This window comes from Petromyzon marinus, chromosome 52 (assembly GCF_048934315.1).
Source record: "Petromyzon marinus isolate PM22_M1 ecotype Great Lakes invasive population chromosome 52, UKy_Petmar_22M1.pri1.0, whole genome shotgun sequence".
In the NCBI taxonomy this organism is placed as follows: Eukaryota; Metazoa; Chordata; class Hyperoartia; order Petromyzontiformes; family Petromyzontidae; genus Petromyzon; species Petromyzon marinus.
This window is the reverse complement of record NC_133718.1, coordinates 11,178,315-11,198,433: the sequence shown is the minus strand read 5'-3', so window position 1 is coordinate 11,198,433 and position 20,119 is coordinate 11,178,315. Positions and strand designations below refer to the sequence as shown.

Genomic DNA, 20,119 nt, shown 5'->3' with positions numbered 1-20,119 from the left:
CTCACACACAGCCACACACACTCACACAAGCACACAGCTGCACACGCACTCACACACAGCCACACACACTCACACAAGCACACAGCTACAAAGACAAAGATCCCGCGTATAACCTTAACAGATTGTTGGGGCAAGTGCTGTTAGCGAGCACCTATTAAGGCTGGAACTGCACACGAGGGGATGGGTGGCCAGCACCACGCCCAACCGCCTTTGTCTCCCCAGTGGCGATGGTTACACATCACACCAGGTACTTATTTGATGCTGAGTCGACCTAGGGGAGGCCCAGCACCGGTTAAGATAATTGTCACTGGTGTAGGCCGTGAGCGGGAATTGAGCTCGGCGGGTTCGTAGCGCAGCGAGCTAACCACTACGCTACCGCTCCCCACTCACACACGCACACAGCTATGCACACCCTCACACTCCTACACACATAGCTCTTTCGCACACACACACAACTCACATGCACATAGACACAGCTCACATGCACATAGACACAGCTCACATGCGCGCACACACACACGCAGCTCACACTCATTCTCTCGGGATGGCGTTGGTGATGGTGTTGATGACCATGTTGATGGTGGTGCTCTCCACAGCGTTCTCGTGCGCGCTGCAGAAGGACATGCTCTTCCACGGCCGTCTCTTCATCTCGGCACGCTGGGTCTGCTTCTACGCAAACTTCTTCGGTCGCGACATCAAGGTGGAGGTCCACGGCAGGGTGGGGGGCCGGGGGTGTGGGGGTGAAGGTGTCTTGTGAGGAGGGGGTGGCAGTAGCAGTGATGGAGGTGCTGGTGATGATGGTGTTGCTGGTATTGATGGTGGTGGTGTTAGTGATGGTTATGGTGTTGCCGGTGGGGGTAGTGATGATGGTGTGGGTAGCGGTACTGGTGGGGGTAGCGGTACTGGTGGGGGTTGTGATGATGGTGTGGGTAGTGATGATGGTGAGGGTAGTGATGATGGTGTGGGTACTGATGATGGTGTGGGTAGTGATGATAGTGGTGGTAGTGATGATGGTGTGGGTAGTGATGATGGTGAGGGTAGTGATGATGGTGAGGGTAGTGATGATGGTGAGGGTAGTGATGATGGTGTGGGTACTGATGATGGTGTGGGTAGTGATGATAGTGGTGGTAGTGATGATGGTGTGGGTAGTGATGATGGTGGGGGTAGTGATGATGGTGAGGGTAGTGATGATGGTGGGGGTAGTGATGATGGTGGGGGTAGTGATGATGGTGTGGGTAGTGATGATGGTGAGGGTAGTGATGATGGTGTGGGTACTGATGATGGTGTGGGTAGTGATGATGGTGGTGGTAGTGATGATGGTGTGGGTAGTGATGATGGTGGGGGTAGTGATGATGGTGGGGGTAGTGATGATGGTGTGGGTAGTGATGATGGTGAGGGTAGTGATGATGGTGTGGGTACTGATGATGGTGTGGGTAGTGATGATAGTAGTGGTAGTGATGATGGTGTGGGTAGTGATGATGGTGGGGGTAGTGATGATGGTGGGGGTAGTGATGATGGTGGGGGTTGTGACGATGGTGAGGGTAGTGACGATGGTGTGGGTAGTGACGATGGTGTGGGTAGTGATGATGGTGAGGGTAGTGATGATGGTGTGGGTAGTGATGATGGTAGTGATGATGGTGTGGGTAGTGATGATGGTGGGGGTTGTGATGATGGTGTGGGTAGTGATGATGGTAATGATGATGGTGTGGGTAGTGATGATGGTGGTGGTAGTGATGATGGTGGTGGTAGTGATGATGGTGTGGGTAGTGATGATGGTGGGGGTAGTGATGATGGTGGGGGTAGTGATGATGGTGGGGGTAGTGATGATGGTGAGGGTAGTGATGATGGTGAGGGTAGTGATGATGGTGGGGGTAGTGATGATGGTGGGGGTAGTGATGATGGTGGGGGTAGTGATGATGGTGGGGGTAGTGATGATGGTGAGGGTAGTGATGATGGTGAGGGTAGTGATGATGGTGGGGGTAGTGATGATGGTGGGGGTAGTGATGATGGTGGGGGTAGTGATGATGGTGTGGGTAGTGATGATGGTGAGGGTAGTGATGATAGTGGTGGTAGTGATGATGGTGGGGGTAGTGATGATGGTGGGGGTAGTGATGATGGTGGGGGTAGTGATGATGGTGTGGGTAGTGATGATGGTGGGGGTAGTGATGATGGTGAGGGTAGTGATGATGGTGTGGGTAGTGATGATGGTGGGGGTAGTGATGATGGTGGGGGTAGTGATAATAGTGGGGGTAGTGATGATGGTAGTGATGATGGTGGGGGTAGTGATGATGGTGAGGGTAGTGATGATGGTGAGGGTAGTGATGATGGTGAGGGTAGTGATGATGGTGGGGGTAGTGATAATAGTGGGGGTAGTGATGATGGTGAGGGTAGTGATGATGGTGAGGGTAGTGATGATGGTGGGGGTAGTGATGATAGTGGGGGTAGTGATGATGGTGAGGGTAGTGATGATGGTGGAGGTAGTGATGATGGTGTGGGTTGTGATGATGGTGGGGGTAGTGATGATGGTGGGGGTTGTGATGATGGTGGGGGTAGTGATGATGGTGGGGGTAGTGATGATGGTGGGGGTAGTGATGATGGTGGGGGTAGTGATGATGGTGGGGGTTGTGATGATGGTGGGGGTAGTGATGATGGTGGGGGTAGTGATGATGGTGGGGGTAGTGATGATGGTGGGGGTAGTGATGATGGTGAGGGTAGTGATGATAGTGTGGGTAGTGATGATGGTGGGGGTTGTGATGATGGTGGGGGTAGTGATGATTGTGGGGGTAGTGATGATGGTGTGGGTAGTGATGATGGTGTGGGTAGTGATGATGGTGAGGGTAGTGATGATGGCGAGGGTAGTGATGATGGTGGTGGTAGTGACGATGGTGGGGGTAGTGATGATGGTGAGGGTAGTGATGATGGTGGGGGTAGTGATGATGGTGTGGGTTGTGATGATGGTGTGGGTAGTGATGATGGTGAGGGTAGTGATGATGGTGGGGGTAGTGATGATGGTGTGGGTTGTGATGACGGTGGGGGTAGTGATGATGGTGGGGGTAGTGATGATGGTGTGGGTAGTGATGATGGTGTGGGTAGTGATGATGGTGAGGGAAGTGATGATGGTGAGGGTAGTGATGATGGTAGTGATGATAGTGTGGGTTGTGATGATGGTGTGAGTAGTGATGATGGTGGGGATAGTGATGATGGTGTGGGTAGTGATGATGGTGGGGATAGTGATGATGGTGGGGGTAGTGATGATGGTGGGGGTAGTGATGATGGTGGGGGTAGTGATGATGGTGTGGGTAGTGATGATGGTAGTGATGATGGTGAGGGTAGTGATGATAGTGTGGGTAGTGATGATGGTGGGGGTTGTGATGATGGTGGGGGTAGTGATGATGGTGGGGGTAGTGATGATGGTGTGGGTAGAGATGATGGTGTGGGTAGTGATGATGGTGGGGGTAGTGATGATGGCGAGGGTAGTGATGATGGTGGTGGTAGTGACGATGGTGGGGGTAGTGATGATGGTGAGGGTAGTGATGATGGTGAGGGTAGTGATGATAGTGTGGGTAGTGATGATAGTGGTGGTAGTGATGATGGTGGGGGTAGTGATGATGGTGGGGGTAGTGATGATGGTGGGGGTAGTGATGATGGTGTGGGTAGTGATGATGGTGGGGGTAGTGATGATGGTGAGGGTAGTGATGATGGTGTGGGTAGTGATGATGGTGGGGGTAGTGATGATGGTGGGGGTAGTGATAATAGTGGGGGTAGTGATGATGGTAGTGATGATGGTGGGGGTAGTGATGATGGTGAGGGTAGTGATGATGGTGAGGGTAGTGATGATGGTGGGGGTAGTGATAATAGTGGGGGTAGTGATGATGGTGAGGGTAGTGATGATGGTGAGGGTAGTGATGATGGTGGGGGTAGTGATGATAGTGGGGGTAGTGTTGATGGTGAGGGTAGTGATGATGGTGGAGGTAGTGATGATGGTGTGGGTTGTGATGATGGTGGGGGTAGTGATGATGGTGGGGGTTGTGATGATGGTGGGGGTAGTGATGATGGTGGGGGTAGTGATGATGGTGGGGGTAGTGATGATGGTGGGGGTAGTGATGATGGTGGGGGTTGTGATGATGGTGGGGGTAGTGATGATGGTGGGGGTAGTGATGATGGTGGGGGTAGTGATGATGGTGGGGGTAGTGATGATGGTGAGGGTAGTGATGATAGTGTGGGTAGTGATGATGGTGGGGGTTGTGATGATGGTGGTAGTGATGATTGTGGGGGTAGTGATGATGGTGTGGGTAGTGATGATGGTGTGGGTAGTGATGATGGCGAGGGTAGTGATGATGGTGGTGGTAGTGACGATGGTGGGGGTAGTGATGATGGTGAGGGTAGTGATGATGGTGGGGGTAGTGATGATGGTGTGGGTTGTGATGATGGTGTGGGTAGTGATGATGGTGAGGGTAGTGATGATGGTGGGGGTAGTGATGATGGTGTGGGTTGTGATGACGGTGGGGGTAGTGATGATGGTGGGGGTAGTGATGATGGTGTGGGTAGTGATGATGGTGTGGGTAGTGATGATGGTGAGGGTAGTGATGATGGTGAGGGTAGTGATGATGGTAGTGATGATAGTGTGGGTTGTGATGATGGTGTGAGTAGTGATGATGGTGGGGATAGTGATGATGGTGTGGGTAGTGATGATGGTGGGGATAGTGATGATGGTGGGGGTAGTGATGATGGTGGGGGTAGTGATGATGGTGGGGGTAGTGATGATGGTGTGGGTAGTGATGATGGTAGTGATGATGGTGAGGGTAGTGATGATAGTGTGGGTAGTGATGATGGTGGGGGTTGTGATGATGGTGGGGGTAGTGATGATGGTGGGGGTAGTGATGATGGTGTGGGTAGTGATGATGGTGTGGGTAGTGATGATGGTGGGGGTAGTGATGATGGCGAGGGTAGTGATGATGGTGGTGGTAGTGACGATGGTGGGGGTAGTGATGATGGTGAGGGTAGTGATGATGGTGGGGGTAGTGATGATGGTGTGGGTTGTGATGATGGTGTGGGTAGTGATGATGGTGGGGGTAGTGATGATGGTGTGGGTAGTGATGATGGTGTGGGTAGTGATGAAGGTGTGGGTAGTGATGATGGTGGGGGTAGTGATGATGGTGGGGGCAGTGATGATGGTGAGGGTAGTGATGATGGTAGTGATGATAGTGTGGGTTGTGATGATGGTGTGGGTAGTGATGATGGTGAAGGTAGTGATGATGGTGAGGGTAGTAATGATGGTGTGGGTAGTGATGATGGTGAGGGTAGTGATGATGGTGTGGGTAGTGATGATGGTGTGGGTAGTGATGATGGTGAGGGTAGTGATGATGGTGAGGGTAGTAATGATGGTGTGGGTAGTGATGATGGTGGGGGTAGTGATGATGGTGAGGGTAGTGATGATGGTGGGGGTTGTGATGATGGTGGGGGTAGTGATGATGGTGGGGGTAGTGATGATGGTGGGGGTAGTGATGATGGTGGGGATAGTGATGATGGTAGTGATGATGGTGGGGGTAGTGATGATGGTGTGGGTAGTGATGATGGTGGGGGTAGTGATGATGGTGGGGGTAGTGATGATGGTAGTGATGATGGTAGTGATGATGGTAGTGATGATGGTGGGGGTAGTGATGATGGTGTGGGTAGTGATGATGGTGAGGGTAGTGATGATGGCGAGGGTAGTGATGATGGTGGTGGTAGTGACGATGGTGGGGGTTGTGATGATGGTGTGGTGGGGGTAGTGATGATGGTGGGGGTAGTGATGATGGTGTGGGTAGTGATGATGGTGGGGGTAGTGATGATGCTGTGGGTAGTGATGATGGTGTGGGTAGTGATGATGGTGGGGGTAGTGATGATGGTGGTGGTAGTGATGATGGTGGGGGTTGTGATGATGGTGGGGGTAGTGATGATGGTGGTGGTAGTGATGATGGTGGGGGTAGTGATGATGGTGTGGGTAGTGATGATGGTGGGGGTAGTGATGATGGTGTGGGTAGTGATGATGGTGGGGGTAGTGATGATGGTGGGGGTAGTGATGATGGTAGTGATGATGGTGGTAGTGATGATGGTGGGGGTAGTGATGATGGTAGTGATGATGGTGGGGGTAGTGATGATGGTGGGGGGTTGTGATGATGGTGTGGGTAGTGATGATGGTGGGGGTAGTGATGATGGTGGGGGTAGTGATGATGGTGGGGGTAGTGATGATGGTTGTGATGATGGTGGGGGTAGTGATGATGGTGGGCGTAGTGATGATGGTGGGGGTAGTGATGATGGTGAGGGTAGTGATGATGGTGTGGGTAGTGATGATGGTGGGGGTTGTGATGATGGTGGGGGTAGTGATGATGGTGGGGGTAGTGATGATGGTGTGGGTAGTGATGATGGTGTGGGTAGTGATGATGGTGGGGGTAGTGATGATGGTGGGGGTAGTGATGATGGTGTGGGTAGTGATGATGGTGTGGGTAGTGATGATGGTGGGGGTAGTGATGATGGTGGGGGTAGTGATGATGGTGTGGGTAGTGATGATGGTGGGGGTAGTGATAATGGTGTGTCCCCGTGGCTCAGGTGGTGATCCCCGTAGACTCGGTGAAGTCAGTGAAGAAGCACAAGACGGCCATGCTGGTGCCCAACGGGCTGTGCGTCACCACTCACCACGGGCAGAAGGTGAGCACGCCCAATCCACACGGCGAGCCCCTCGCTCGGTGTCTCTCTGCACAACTCCACTTCCCGGCTGCATCTCTGCTGTCGTGTCGGGGTCACCGCGGGGTCACCGCGTGGTCACCGCCGGGTTAACGTAGCACGCGCCGGGGTCACCGCGGGGTTACCTTGGCACGCACCGGGGTCACCGCGGGGTTAACTTGGCACGTGCCAATGGGTCACCGCGGGGTTAACGCCGCGTTTGTCTCTCCCCACCCCAGTTCCTGTTCGTGTCACTCATGTCACGTGACGCCACTCACCGAGCCCTCGCCTCCGTCTGCAAGCACCTGGTGAGCACCAGCTCCCACCACCCCCTGCCATCCCCTCCCCTCATCAGCCTCACCCCTCATCGCCTTCTATGTATGGATGTTTAACTTCTTTTGCACTATACGGAGCTTACCGTGTCACCACCCCGTGGGAGTGTTTCTGCGTCCCCATGTGACTGCTCTGTGAGTGTCTCTGTGTGTTCCCACGTGTCACCACCCTGTGTGAGTGTCTCTGTGTGTCCCCACGTGTCACCACCCTGTGTGAGTGTCTCTGTGTGTCCCCACGTGTCACCACCCTGTGTGAGTGTCTCTGTGTGTCTCTGGGTCCCCGTGTGTTCAACAGGTGGGGTCCGGGACGCACGGCGGGTTAAGCCGCGTGTCTCCAGAGAGCGAGGGAGCGTTCTCTCACCCCGAGAGACCAAACTCACTCGCACTGGTGAAAATAACACCCACACACACCGACACAAAGACAAAGATCCCCCATTTAGCCTTTAACACACTGTTTGGGGAAGTACTGTTAGTGAGTACCTATGAAGGCCCGCGCGGCTAACGAGGAGGTGTGTGGCCAGCACCACAGCTGGCCGCTTTTGTCTCCATAGTGGCGACATTTTTTCCACACTGCACCAGGTACTCATTTGAGGCCGAGTCGACTTAGGGGGGAGGCCCATGACCGATTCAGATAATCGTCACTGGTGTTAGCCGTGGGTGGGAATTTAACTCGGGTTCGTAGCGCAGCGTGATAACCGCTACACTACTGCTCCCCACACCTATACAAAGATCCCCTGCGTAGCCTTAACAGACTTTTGGGTTAAGTGCTATTAGTGAGCACCTATGAAGGCCGGTACGGTACAGAAGGGGGTGGGTGTTTCCCGTGTGCTGATGTTTACACACCGCACCAGGTATTTATTTAAGGCTAAGTCGACCTCAGGGAAGGCCCAGGACTGGGTCAGATAATCATCCCTGGTGTTGGCCGTGAGCGGGAATCGAACTCCCGTCAGCAGGCGCGAACCCCGTGTGCCGTGCCGGCCTTCATAGGTGCTCGGTAACAGCACTTGCCCCAAAAGTTTACGGCTATACGGGGCGATCTTTGTCTTTCGGCTAGCAGGTCGTGCTGGCCGGTGGGGACGAGGTGGACGGTCTGGCTGGGTGGGTGGAGACTCCGGGCTCCATCACTCCGCGCACCACCAACTCTAGCGACAGCGAGAACGCTCAGGCCAGCACCACGCGCCCGGCCTCCGGCAGCAGCAGCGGTGAGGAGCGACACTCACGCATGGATGCTCGCACACGCACTGACATCCTAAGACAAAGATCCCACGTATACAGTGAGGGGAAAAAAAGTATTTGATCCCCTGCTGATTTTGTACATTTACCCACTGATAAAGAAATGATCAGTCTATAATTTTAATGGTAGGTTTATTTGAACAGTGAGAGACAGAATAACAACAAAATAATCCAGAGAAACGCATGTCAAAAATGTTATAAATTGATTTGCATTTTAATGAGGGAAATAAGTATTTGACCCCCTCTCAATCGGAAAGATTTCTGTCTACCAGGTGTCTTTTATACAGGTAACGAGCTGAGATTAGGAGCACACTCTTAAAGGGAGTGCTCCTAATCTCAGCTTGTTACCTGTATAAAAGACACCTGTCCACAGAAGCAATCAATCAATCAGATCCAAACTCTCCACCATGGCCAAGACCAAAGAGCTCTCCAAGGATGTCAGGGACAATATTGTAGACCTACACAAGGCTGGAATGGGCTACAAGACCATTACCAAGCAACTTGGTGAGAAGGTGACAACAGTTGGTGCGATTATTCACAAATGGAAGAAACACAAAAGAACTGTCAATCTTCCTCAGCCTGGGGCTCCATGCAAGATCTCACCTCGTGGAGTTGCAATGATCATGAGAACGGTAAAGAATCGGTCCAGAACTACACGGGAAGATCTTATCAATTATCTCATGGCAGCTGGGACCATAGTCACCAAGAAAACAATTGGTAACACACTACGCCGTGAAGGACTGAAATCCTGCAGCGCCCGCAAGGTCTCCCTGCTCAAGAAAGCACATATACATGCCCGTCTGAAGTTTGCCAATGAACATCTGAATGATTCAGAGGACAACTGGGTGAAAGTGTTGTGGTCAGATGTGACCAAAATGGAGCTCTTTGGCATCAACTCAACTCGCCGTGTTTGGAGGAGGAGGAATGCTGCCTATGACCCCATGAACACCATCCCCACCGTCAAACATGGAGGTGGAAACATTATGCTTTGGGGGTGTTTTTCTGCTAAGGGGACAGGACAACTTCACCGCATCAAAGGGACGATGGACGGGGCCATGTACCGTCAAATCTTGGGTGAGAATCTCCTCTCAGCCAGGGCATTGAAAATGGGTCGTGGATGGGTATTCCAGCATGACAATGACCCAAAACACACGGCCAAGGCAACAAAGGAGTGGCTCAAGAAGAAGCACATTAAGGTCCTGGAGTGGCCTAGCCAGGCTCCAGACCTTAATCCCATAGAAAATCTGTGGAGGGAGTTGAAGGTTCGAGTTGCCAAAAGTCAGCCTCGAAACCTTAATGACTTGGAGAAGATCTGCAAAGAGGAGTGGGACAAAATCTATCCTGAGATGTGTGCAATCCTGGTGGTCAACTACAAGAAACGTCTGAACTCTGTGATTGCCAACAAGGGTTTTGCCACCAAGTACTAAGTCATGTTTTGCAGAGGGGTCAAATACTTATTTCCCTCATTAAAATGCAAATCAATTTATAACATTTTTGACATGCGTTTTTCTGGATGTTTTTGTTATTCTATCTCTCACTGTTCAAATAAACATAACATTAAAATTATAGACTGATCATTTCTCTGTCAGTGGGCAAACGTACAAAATCAGCAGGGGATTAAATACTTCTTTCCCTCTCTGTAGACTGATGGGCAAGTGCTGCTAGCGAGTACGAAGGGGTGGGTGTTCCAGCACCACGCCCTTTATCTCTTTCGCGGTGATGTTTACACACCAACCGAGACCCAGAATCGATTCATATTATCATCACTGTTGTTGGTGGCCGTGAGCAGGAATTGAACCCTGGTCGCTGCGTACAGAGTGCTACGCACTAACCACTACATCACCACGCACCCCTGGCACACACGCGCACACATGCACACACACTTACATATTCCAGCAACACTTGCCCAGCCAGCTCAGCATCGGGCAGTAGCGTTAAAGAGTGATGCTCGCGCACACAAACACAGACAGTGGCATGCATTGGCGTACACACACACTTGCATATACTGTACACATATATACATGCACTGCCATACCAGCTCAAAAATTATTCACTTATTGGGCACGAGCGAGAATCAATCTCAGGTGGCTGGGTTTGAAGTGCAGTGTGCAAAGCGCTGTGCCCTACACACACACACATGAGCATCATCCTCACCACCAACATCGTTTGTAGGCTACAAGGGGGATCTGTCTCATTATTACATGTGTACGTGTCTACATGTGTCTACATGTGTGTACGTGTGTGTGAAGAGCGGCTGGTGGACGTGCACCGTGGGGTGGACGAGGTGGGTGAGGGTGACTCCAGCTCCCGACGACGCCTCAAGTCGAGCTTCCATGGAGGTGCGATGCTCACCACACTCACCACACTCACCACGCATACCTACACACGCACAAACATACAAACACAACACACAAGGTTGCCTACGTATAGTGCGAAAGAAGTTCAACATGTATACATACACAATCTCACCACATTCACCTCGCATACATACATACACAATATAGTACACACGCGCACACCATACACACACCACACACACACTCACCCCACATACATAACAACAACCGCCATTCACCACTAAGTGGCGGTGACATCACCACGGCGGTTGTGCCAGGCTATATATACATACACGCATACATGCACACAATAGAACACACATGCGCACACCACACACACCGCATTCATCTCGCATACACACACCGAGTCGTAAGACAATTATTTCGGAGAGTCCTGCTCCGTTGGATTTTATTTGAAGACCTCTTCAACCAATGAATGACGAGTGTGTTTTTTACACACGTCGGAGGAAACCGGAGCACCCGGAGAAAACTCACGCGCCTGAGGGGGCAACGCTCCGTCCCCGTACAGATTGGAAACAGATGGTGATTAGTCCACGCACTCTACCGCCCTCTCGTGGCGAGCCAGGGTTCGGCACCTCCTCGACTCCCACGGGAAGGAGGGAGTTTCACGACGTTTGCGTGTGATCCACTGACCCTCGCTGCCGCCTCCACGGCGCTGAATTGCAGGCAGCCAAGTGCAGCGTAGCCACTGGGTGACCATCGGGCGCCCTCACGGCCACGACGCCTCATCTGTAACGAGTTGTCTCACGATCTCTCTGCCTGGGCTCACCCTTTGTCTACTCCCCCCCGACCCCCCCCCCCACCCCACTAGGCTCTGTGCGCGCGCGTCTGACGCGGTGGTCCCGGCGCATGCATGTGGGGGACTCCGCGCTCATGCACAACGTGCTGCTCGTATACACACTCCTGTAAGACCCTCACACTCACCTGTACACACTCCTGTGAGACTCACACTCACCTGTACACACTCCTGTGAGACCCTCACACTCACCTGTACACACTCCTGTGAGACACTCACACTCACCTGTACACACTCCTGTGAGACTCACACTCACCTGTACACACTCCTGTAAGACCCTCACACTCACCTGTACACACTCCTGTGAGACTCACACTCACCTGTACACACTCCTGTGAGACCCTCACACTCACCTGTACACACTCCTGTGAGACACTCACACTCACCTGTACACACTCCTGTGAGACTCACACTCACCTGTACACACTCCTGTGAGACCCTTACACTTACCTGTACACACTCTTGTGAGACACTCACACTCACCTGTACACACTCCTGTGAGACACTCACCTGTACACACTCCTGTGAGACTCACACTCACCTGTACACTCTCCTGTGAGACTCACACTCACCTGTACACACTCCTGTGAGACTCACACTCACCTGTACACACTCCTGTGAGACTCACAATCACCTGTACACACTCCTGTGACACCCTCACACTCACCTGTACACACTCCTGTGAGACTCACACTCACCTGTACACACTCCTGTGAAACCCACACACTCACCTGTACACACTCCTGAGACCCTCACACTCACCTGTACACACTCCTGTGAGACCCTCACACTCACCTGTACACACTCCTGTGAGACTCACACTCACCTGTACACACTCCTGAGACCCTCACACTCACCTGTACACACTCCTGTGAGACCCTCACACTCACCTGTACACACTCCTGTGAGACTCACACTCACCTGTACACACTCCTGTGAGACCCTCACACTCACTTGTACACACTCCTGTGAGACTCACACTCACCTGTACACACTCCTGAGACCCTCACACTCACCTGTACACACTCCTGTGAGACCCTCACTCACCTGTACACACTCCTGTGAGACTCACACTCACCTGTACACACTCCTGTGAGACCCTCACACTCACCTGTACGCTCTCCTGAGACCCTCACACTCACCTGTACACACTCCTGTGAGACCCTCACACTCACCTGTACACACTCCTGTGAGACCCTCACACTCACCTGTACACACTCCTGTGAGACCCTCACTCACCTGTACACACTCCTGTGAGACTCACACTCACCTGTACACACTCCTGTGAGACCCACACACTCACCTGTACACACTCCTGTGAGACCCTCACACTCACCTGTACACACTCCTGTGAGACTCACACTCACCTGTACACACTCCTGTGAGACCCTCACACTCACCTGTACACACTCCTGTGAGACCCTCACACTCACCTGTACACACTCCTGTGAGACCCTCACACTCACCTGTACACACTCCTGTGAGACTCACTCGCGATGTGCAGAGCTCAAGAATCCATATCTTATTAGAATTGTATTCTTTTTTATATAGTACCGTTGTTTGACAAATGTATTATTTGCATTTTAATTTCCGCATGCTTATTTATTACTTGACTTATTTTTAAGACTTCTCTTTCAAGTAATGCTGCTGCATCCAAAGTTCGTTACGCCGAAACTTGCCTCGTCGAATGCGCGCGTGTCGAGGTGTTGCTGTCGACCATGCTGCGCGATAACCCTCGTGGCCTCCCCTCCCCCGCGCGGCATCCACCGCCGCCCCTGTAGGGTGGTCGTCCTCTTCCTCCTGTCGTGTTTCCTGGCGTACAAGCTCGTTTGTCTGGAGGAACGCCTGCTTGCCTCCGGGTGAGTGGTCCCCGCACCACGACGGCACCCAACGCCCCGCGGTAACACGGCACACGTCGCATACCAACACCGCGCCATTCGCCACCAGGTGGCGGTGACGTCACCACGGCGCCTGTGCCAGGCCAGGTTGATTTTGAGGCCACGTGAAGTGACAGGAGGAGGTCACGGGACAGACCCAGCAGGTGCCGTGGGTTGACCGACGGAGATGACTGGCGGATGCGGCAGCTGTGCCCCCCCCCGCTACTGTGCCAACACGACATACGCCACCCGCGGCACGGCACGCACTGCGCCGCTGACCGTCCGACCGCACCGCGCGACCACCGCGCCACGATCACCATCGCATGCCACCTTGCACCGCTCTGCCCACGCTGCCGCCGCACAACTGGACCGCTCGCCCCCGCGCCACGATGCCGCCCACGCGAGAGCACCCTGACACACCGCCCCCAATAAACCACACCAGCAACACCACAAACCGTGCACCGTCGCTCCTCACACCGCCACGCACCGCACCATTTCGGACGCAGGTGTGCGCGACCCTGCCCTCGACCTCCCGCTCGTGATCCTGCTCGTGACCCTGCGTGTGACCCGCCCCCCTTCTCCCCCTCCCAATGCGTGACCTTTGACCTTCAGGCTGAATGTGCCGGAGAGCTCAAACCCCAAGTGGGATGTAGGGGTGGGAGTGGGGGGTGTGGGGGACACAGGAGACAGAGGAGGAGGAGACAGAGGCGGAGCTGCTGGTGGTGTTGGCGGTGGCAATGGCGGCGCTGACGGTGGCACTAGTGCCGAAGGGCCTATCGGTGGCGGCAGCGCCGACTTCGACTTCCTCCGAGAAGTCTCAACCAACATGGCGAGGCTGAACAGCGTGAGTACCCCCCCCCCACCACCCGTGACCACCATGACCCCCACTGTGCCCCCCTTGAAGCACCATCCACTGAGTCCACATTTCCCCATAGTAACCCCCCCTTGTGCATGGATGCGAGTGCTTTCTTTTATATATATGTATGTGTGTGCGTGTGTAGTAGTGGGGGAGTAGTCGTGGTAGCGGTTAGTGCGCTGCGCTACAAACCCGGCGACCTGAATTCGATTCCCGCTCACGGACAACACCAGTGACGATTTGTTGAACCAGTCCTGGGCCTCCCCTAGGTCAACTCAGCCTCAAATGAGGACCAGGTCTGATGTGTAAATATCGCCATTGCAGAGACAAAGGCGGCCGGGCGTGGTGCTGGCCACCCACCCCCTCGTGTGCCGTGTCGCCCTTCATTGGTGCTCGCTAACAGCACTTGCCCCAACAGTCTGTTAAAGCTATACGGGGGGGGTCTTTGTCTTCTATGTTTATGTGTGTGTTCATATGTTTGCAGATCCATGCCTCGTTGAAGTTTCTACTCCAGGAGATCGAGGAATCTGAGCATTTGGCGTCGTGAGAAGAGCGGGGGTCGGAGAGTCACTGTGGTGGGGGGGGAGGGGGCACGACTATCTCCCCCCTCTGCCCCTCCGTGCGTGCTTGAACATTGCCTTTGAGGAGTGGTGGCGCAGCGCTTCACGCACCGCGCATCGAGTTCAAGTCCCCCCGTGCCCTGCCGTCAGTGGCGCGTGGTATCTGAACCCATCTTGTGCCTCTCCCCTAGGTCTACTCGGCCTCGAGCGAGCTCCACTCCGCGGCGCGTTAAAACGTCGGCACTTGGTGGCGACGAAAGGCGGCCGGGCGGAAGTGGCCAGCGCCACGTCCACCCCACCGCCTCACGCCGGCTTTAATAGGTTCTCGCGAACAGCACTTTTCCCCCCAGTCGTCTGTGTGAACCACACAGTGGTGAGGGGGGACCTTAGTCCGTGTTGTGTGAGTGTCTGCGGTGAGCGGTTAGCACCTTCCTACTTCAGCCGTGTTTACAGCTCATGCCCTGGTGCTCTGGCCACACCAGGAGCCGGGCCGTGGGTTAAGTTATTGTCGCGTGTGTGTGTGTGCAGTGGCGGCGGCGGTGGTGGTGGTGGTGGTGGTGCTACCTGGTTAGTGCTGTCCGGTGGTTGGTGGTGGTTTGTGGTGATCGGCAGCGGTGGCTTGCGGTGCGGGTGATTCGGTTGCCGGTCGAGCGGTGTGCGTGCAGTTGCTGTGCGGTACGGCGAGAGGGTGGCAGCCACCACCCAGCCCAACCCCCCGAACCTCGCTCTGACGCCGCTACCATGTCGGGCGGAGAGCGAGCGAGGGACCAACGTTGTAGCGGCGGGTGACTCGGTGGGTAACCCAGTCAGTGGGTGACCCAGTCAACGGATGACTTTTGTAATTGAGTTTCCAAGGGGGTGAGTGACCAAGGGAGTGAGTCGTTCATTGAGTGAGTGACTCAAAAGAGAGACCCAGGGAGAGAGGGACCTATGCATGGACCAATTTAAGCACTGAGTACTGCACGAGAGTGTGGCCAGTATGGTACAGAGAGTCCCTGTCTTGCGCATGCACCCACATGGCAAGTGTTACATTGTACCCGAGTGGTGAGTGTCGTGAGTGTGGTTTGGTGTATAACCCATGTAGCGGATGTGGTGAGTGTGCCCGTGCGGTGTGTACCCGTGTAGTAAGTCTGTTGAGTGTACCCATGTGGTGAGTGTGTTGAGTGTACCCGTGTGGTGAGTGTACCCGTGTGGTGTGTACCCGTGTGGTGAGTGTGCCCGTGTGGTGAGTGTGCCCGTGTGGTGAGTGTGCCCGTGTGGTGAGTGTGCCCGTGTGGTGAGTGTGCTCGTGTGGTGAGTGTACCCACGTGGTGACAACTCTTGTGGTGAGTGTACCCGTGTGGTGAGTGTACCCATGCGGTGAGCGACTTGTGCCTGTGAACCAAAGCCGAGCGCCCGTCTCTCCCCCGAGTCCCACGAGGACGCTTCCTGTACAAAAAAAAAGGTTTTTAGCCATTTCTGTGAAGTGGTAACTTGCAATTGTGTTGTTTAAATAAAGGTTGGTCGATTAAAGGGCTCTTATAAGCAAGATAAAGGTGTCGCCGCCTCCTTCGTTCATCAGCATCATCGGCAAGCGGCAGCGACGATCAATCCACTGCTGGGCGAAGGTTTCCCCAATCCGTCGCCTGCTATCGCGATCCTGCGACCGAAACGATCCAACCAGCGCCGGCGCGCGGGCCGTTCCCATCACTCCCATCTTGCGCCTTTGCCTGCAATTCCGTCACCAGTCTCGAACCGCTGGCCGTCGTCAAGAGGAGGGAGGAAGAGGAGGCGGGCAAGGGGACAACAAGATGGTCTCCGTTACGAACGCGCCACCCCGCAGCGCCTCGCCCGCGTTTGGCCGGCCGGCGAACAAAGGCGGTCGCCGCATCGCGCGCTTTCGGATGCGCTTTCTACGGCCGTCTGGAACGCTCCTCCGATATTCGCAAGCCACTGGGAGCGATGCACTTTCACAGCATTAGCTTGATTGAAAAAAACTAATTTGTTCAGAACGGCCTCCTGTGGTTTGGTTTGTTGTCCTTCCCATCCACATCTTGATGAGGGCGGTTGGGTACGTGCGGTGCGATAGAAGTTCAACATAACAGTACAAATCCATCTCTCTGCACACCTTCCACATCCTGGACAGTGGAACTCGATGGCAATTTATATTTTTAAACAAACGGGATGGGGCTTCCAGCAGCAAGTGAACAGTCGGTTACACGCAGGCTTTCGCAACTAAGGTGTGTCAGTACTCATCATCACGATCCATGGGCGGATGGCCCCGTAGGTGTCGTCATTCGTTTCCGCTTTCCTCTTGTCCTGTGCCGACAATATTCTCAAGTCGTGGCCACGTCGTCCTGGCACCAATCTCTCTCGACGCCGTCACGCCATTCTCTGTTAGGCGCCGTCCATAAATGACGTCACGCACCTCGGGGCGTGGGTCTGACATTTGTGACAATGTGTGACGGCGGGGCGGGGGTTGAGAAATGTGATGGGGGAGGGGGGGGGCAGAGCTTTGTGACGTCATATTTAAGGGGGGGTCTGACTTTTGTGACGAAGGGGGGGGGGGGGGAAATCTTCCAAAATCGCGTGACGTCATTTATGGACGGCCCCTGAGGTCCCCATCTTCCGTATCCTTCCATTTTTTTTCCAAACAACACGCACTTAATTTTACTGTTGTCCATCCTACACGCGTGTCCGAATTCGTGCCAGTTTCCTTCTCATCACTCCCTGCATCACCATCGTCACGTCGTCCTCTTCTCCGCACGACATTTTCTTCTGCGTTTGGCACTGTTTGTGTTCAGCTTTGATGCAGGATCCTTCCCTTGGCCAATACATTTCGAGTGCCAACATTCCTTTATACCTCCGTGTCGTGATAGAGAATTGTAAATAATAAATGCGCACCTTTGTTCACGTGTTCTGTTTGCACGGTCACACATAGTCACTTTAAGATGCTTTTCTTGTTCGTGTTTTTGTTTTGTTTGTTGTGGTTGCACTCCGATTCAAGAGCCGAATGGCTCACAGGGCTATACCAAAATAAACTTAAAGCCTGGCTGTGTCGGGTGGAGGAGGGTGCACGACTCGCGCGCTTGACTCACACGGCCGTCCGAGCCGGTTGCAGGTGACCCCGCGGCAAGGTGAAGACGCTCCCGAGGGAGAGGGGAAAAGGGCCGTCCATAAATGACGTCACGCGATTTTTGATCCCCCCCCCTTCGTCACACGGCGTCACAAAAAGTCAGACGCCCCACAAATATGACGTCACAAAGCTCTGCCCCCCCCCCAAATAAAACATGCTTCAAATCGCTTTAAACTATTGTCATTGTGCGTATTTAATGTGGCGCTGCACTCTGATGTTGTAGGATAAAACATTTATTAAAAAGTCTCTTTAATTAAGTAGAACGTCTTCTTGGTTCTTTCGGTGAAGTCACGTAGAATGAGAATAAAACAAAATTCTCACGACGTTTCGGCCACACAAGTAGCCTTCTTCAGGTGAAGGAACAGAACTGTCGGGACGACAGCGCTTCAATGAACGCTGCTAAGATTCGCAGAGTCTTTTAAGCTAGGTGAGAGAAGTAAAGCGCCTTGACAAAGGAGTTTACATATCAAACAGGAGAATTTAGCATTTAAATAGCTGAGGGATTAGCTTGTGACTGGTCACAGGAATGGCTATGTTAAAGTCAAAGTTTACATATCAACAGAGGCATTTAGTATATGGACGCTAAAGGACTGCAACTACTCAACTATCATACAGTAAACCGATGTGAAAAAAAACTAAGTATAAACTACATCAATATAATAAATATACTCAATATATTCTTCAATAAGTTGAGCTATAAACAAAGTAACTGGGTATACACTACTCTATATAATGAATACCATATAGTAAACTAATAAAAAACTAAAATATAAACTACATCAATGTTTTGATTTAAAGCTTTCGTGACTGCAGTAATTAATATTCTTAGTTTTTTCGGTAAAGTCACGTTGAAGAGAAACAACCAAATAATAAAATATATATAAAACAATAAAAAAAATTCTCACGACGTTTCGACCATAATGGTCCCCCCCCCCCATTCGTCACGCATCGTCACCATAATGGTCGAAACGTCGTGAATTTTTTATTGTTTTATATATATTTTATTATTTTGCTGTTTCTCTTCAACGTGACTTTACCGAAAAAACTAAGAATATACATCAATGTTATCAATAAACTCTATAAACTCTCCAATCAGCTGAGCGCTTCAAGACGCTGCGAATCTTAGCAGCGCTGTCGTCCCGACAGTTCTGTTCCTTCACCTGAAGAAGTCTACTTGTGTTGTGGCCGAAACGTCGTGAGAATTTTATTGTCTTATTTTGTTTTATTCTCATTCTACGTGGTGACTTGACCGAAAGAACCAAGAAGATAAATCCTTGCAGTCACGAAAGCTTTAAGTCGAAATTTAAGTAAGAACGTGTTGTCTATATTTATTTAAAGTTGCGCGTTTTGGCGTGACGTCACATTTCTCAACCCCCCCCCACTCGTCACGCATCGTCACAAATGTCTGACCCCCCCCCCCCAGGTGCGTGACGTCATTTATGGACGGCCCCAAAGGCAAGGATTGCGTCACGGTGGGAAAGAACAATATTTGTTGGTTTTTATTTTGATTTAAAGCTTTCGTGACTGCAGTAATTCACATTCTTAGCTCTTTCGGTAAAGTCACGTTAATATATTTTATTGTTTCCCTTCAACGTGACTTTACCGAAAGAGCTAAGAATGTTTGTTGGTGTTGAGTTGAGTCGCTGTCCATCCCTTATCAGTGCCTCGAACTTATTGGCCACCCCGTGCCCTGACGAATCTCAACATTCATCCTACAAAGTCCTATCGCAAGGGAGAAATACAAACAGAACATGTTTATTTTGCACGCATTGAAAGTTGAAATTCGAAACGGCTTAACGCCGTAGGGAGCCTGTACACTCAATTTGCTTGTACAGGAATACGGCTCAACCGTATGGGTTGGCAGGTATGCAGGCTCATCATCATCATCTCTACGCCAGAGGAACGTGGAATTTCCCACGGGGGGACAGACGGGACGATGGCAGAGACTAATGACGGAGTGGCAGCCTGGTGGGATGAAACGCGTCCCACGTACGAGGACGTCGTCCCACGTACGAGGACGTCGTCCCACGTACGAGGACGTCGTCCCACGTACGAGGACGTCGTCCCACGTACGAGGACGTCGTCCCACGTACGAGGACGTCGTCCCACGTACGAGGACGTCGTCCCACGTACGAGGCGTTCATCCAGCAGTGGAGCCGCCGCCGCATCATTGACCACGTGGATCCTTCACCGCGTTACATCACGCGCTGTTGCTCCGCGGTTGCGTCACCGCGGCCCGGAACCTTTCGGGCACCCCCCCCCCACCCCGGTCGTGTTTCCACCCGGAGCCC

General features: G+C 52.8%; 1 protein-coding gene across 3 annotated transcripts in view; it reads left to right on the top strand.

Moving 5' to 3' along the window:
* Nucleotides 1-16,247, top strand: part of LOC116953578 (GRAM domain-containing protein 2B-like) — a 35,660-nt gene extending 19,413 nt beyond the window's left edge. For 2 of the 3 annotated variants that reach the window (XM_032973899.2, XM_032973901.2), the window contains exons 5-14: nt 597-700; nt 6,589-6,687; nt 6,942-7,010; nt 7,330-7,422; nt 8,089-8,236; nt 10,517-10,606; nt 11,436-11,529; nt 13,202-13,279; nt 13,910-14,141; nt 14,638-16,247. In XM_032973899.2, the coding sequence (XP_032829790.2) occupies nt 597-700; nt 6,589-6,687; nt 6,942-7,010; nt 7,330-7,422; nt 8,089-8,236; nt 10,517-10,606; nt 11,436-11,529; nt 13,202-13,279; nt 13,910-14,141; nt 14,638-14,700 (1,070 nt within the window). In that variant the 3' untranslated portion in view covers nt 14,701-16,247. The remainder of the gene's footprint in view (nt 1-596; nt 701-6,588; nt 6,688-6,941; nt 7,011-7,329; nt 7,423-8,088; nt 8,237-10,516; nt 10,607-11,435; nt 11,530-13,201; nt 13,280-13,909; nt 14,142-14,637) is intronic. The other variant, XM_032973900.2, reaches the window with a different exon arrangement.
* Nucleotides 16,248-20,119: the final 3,872 nt, after the last annotated feature.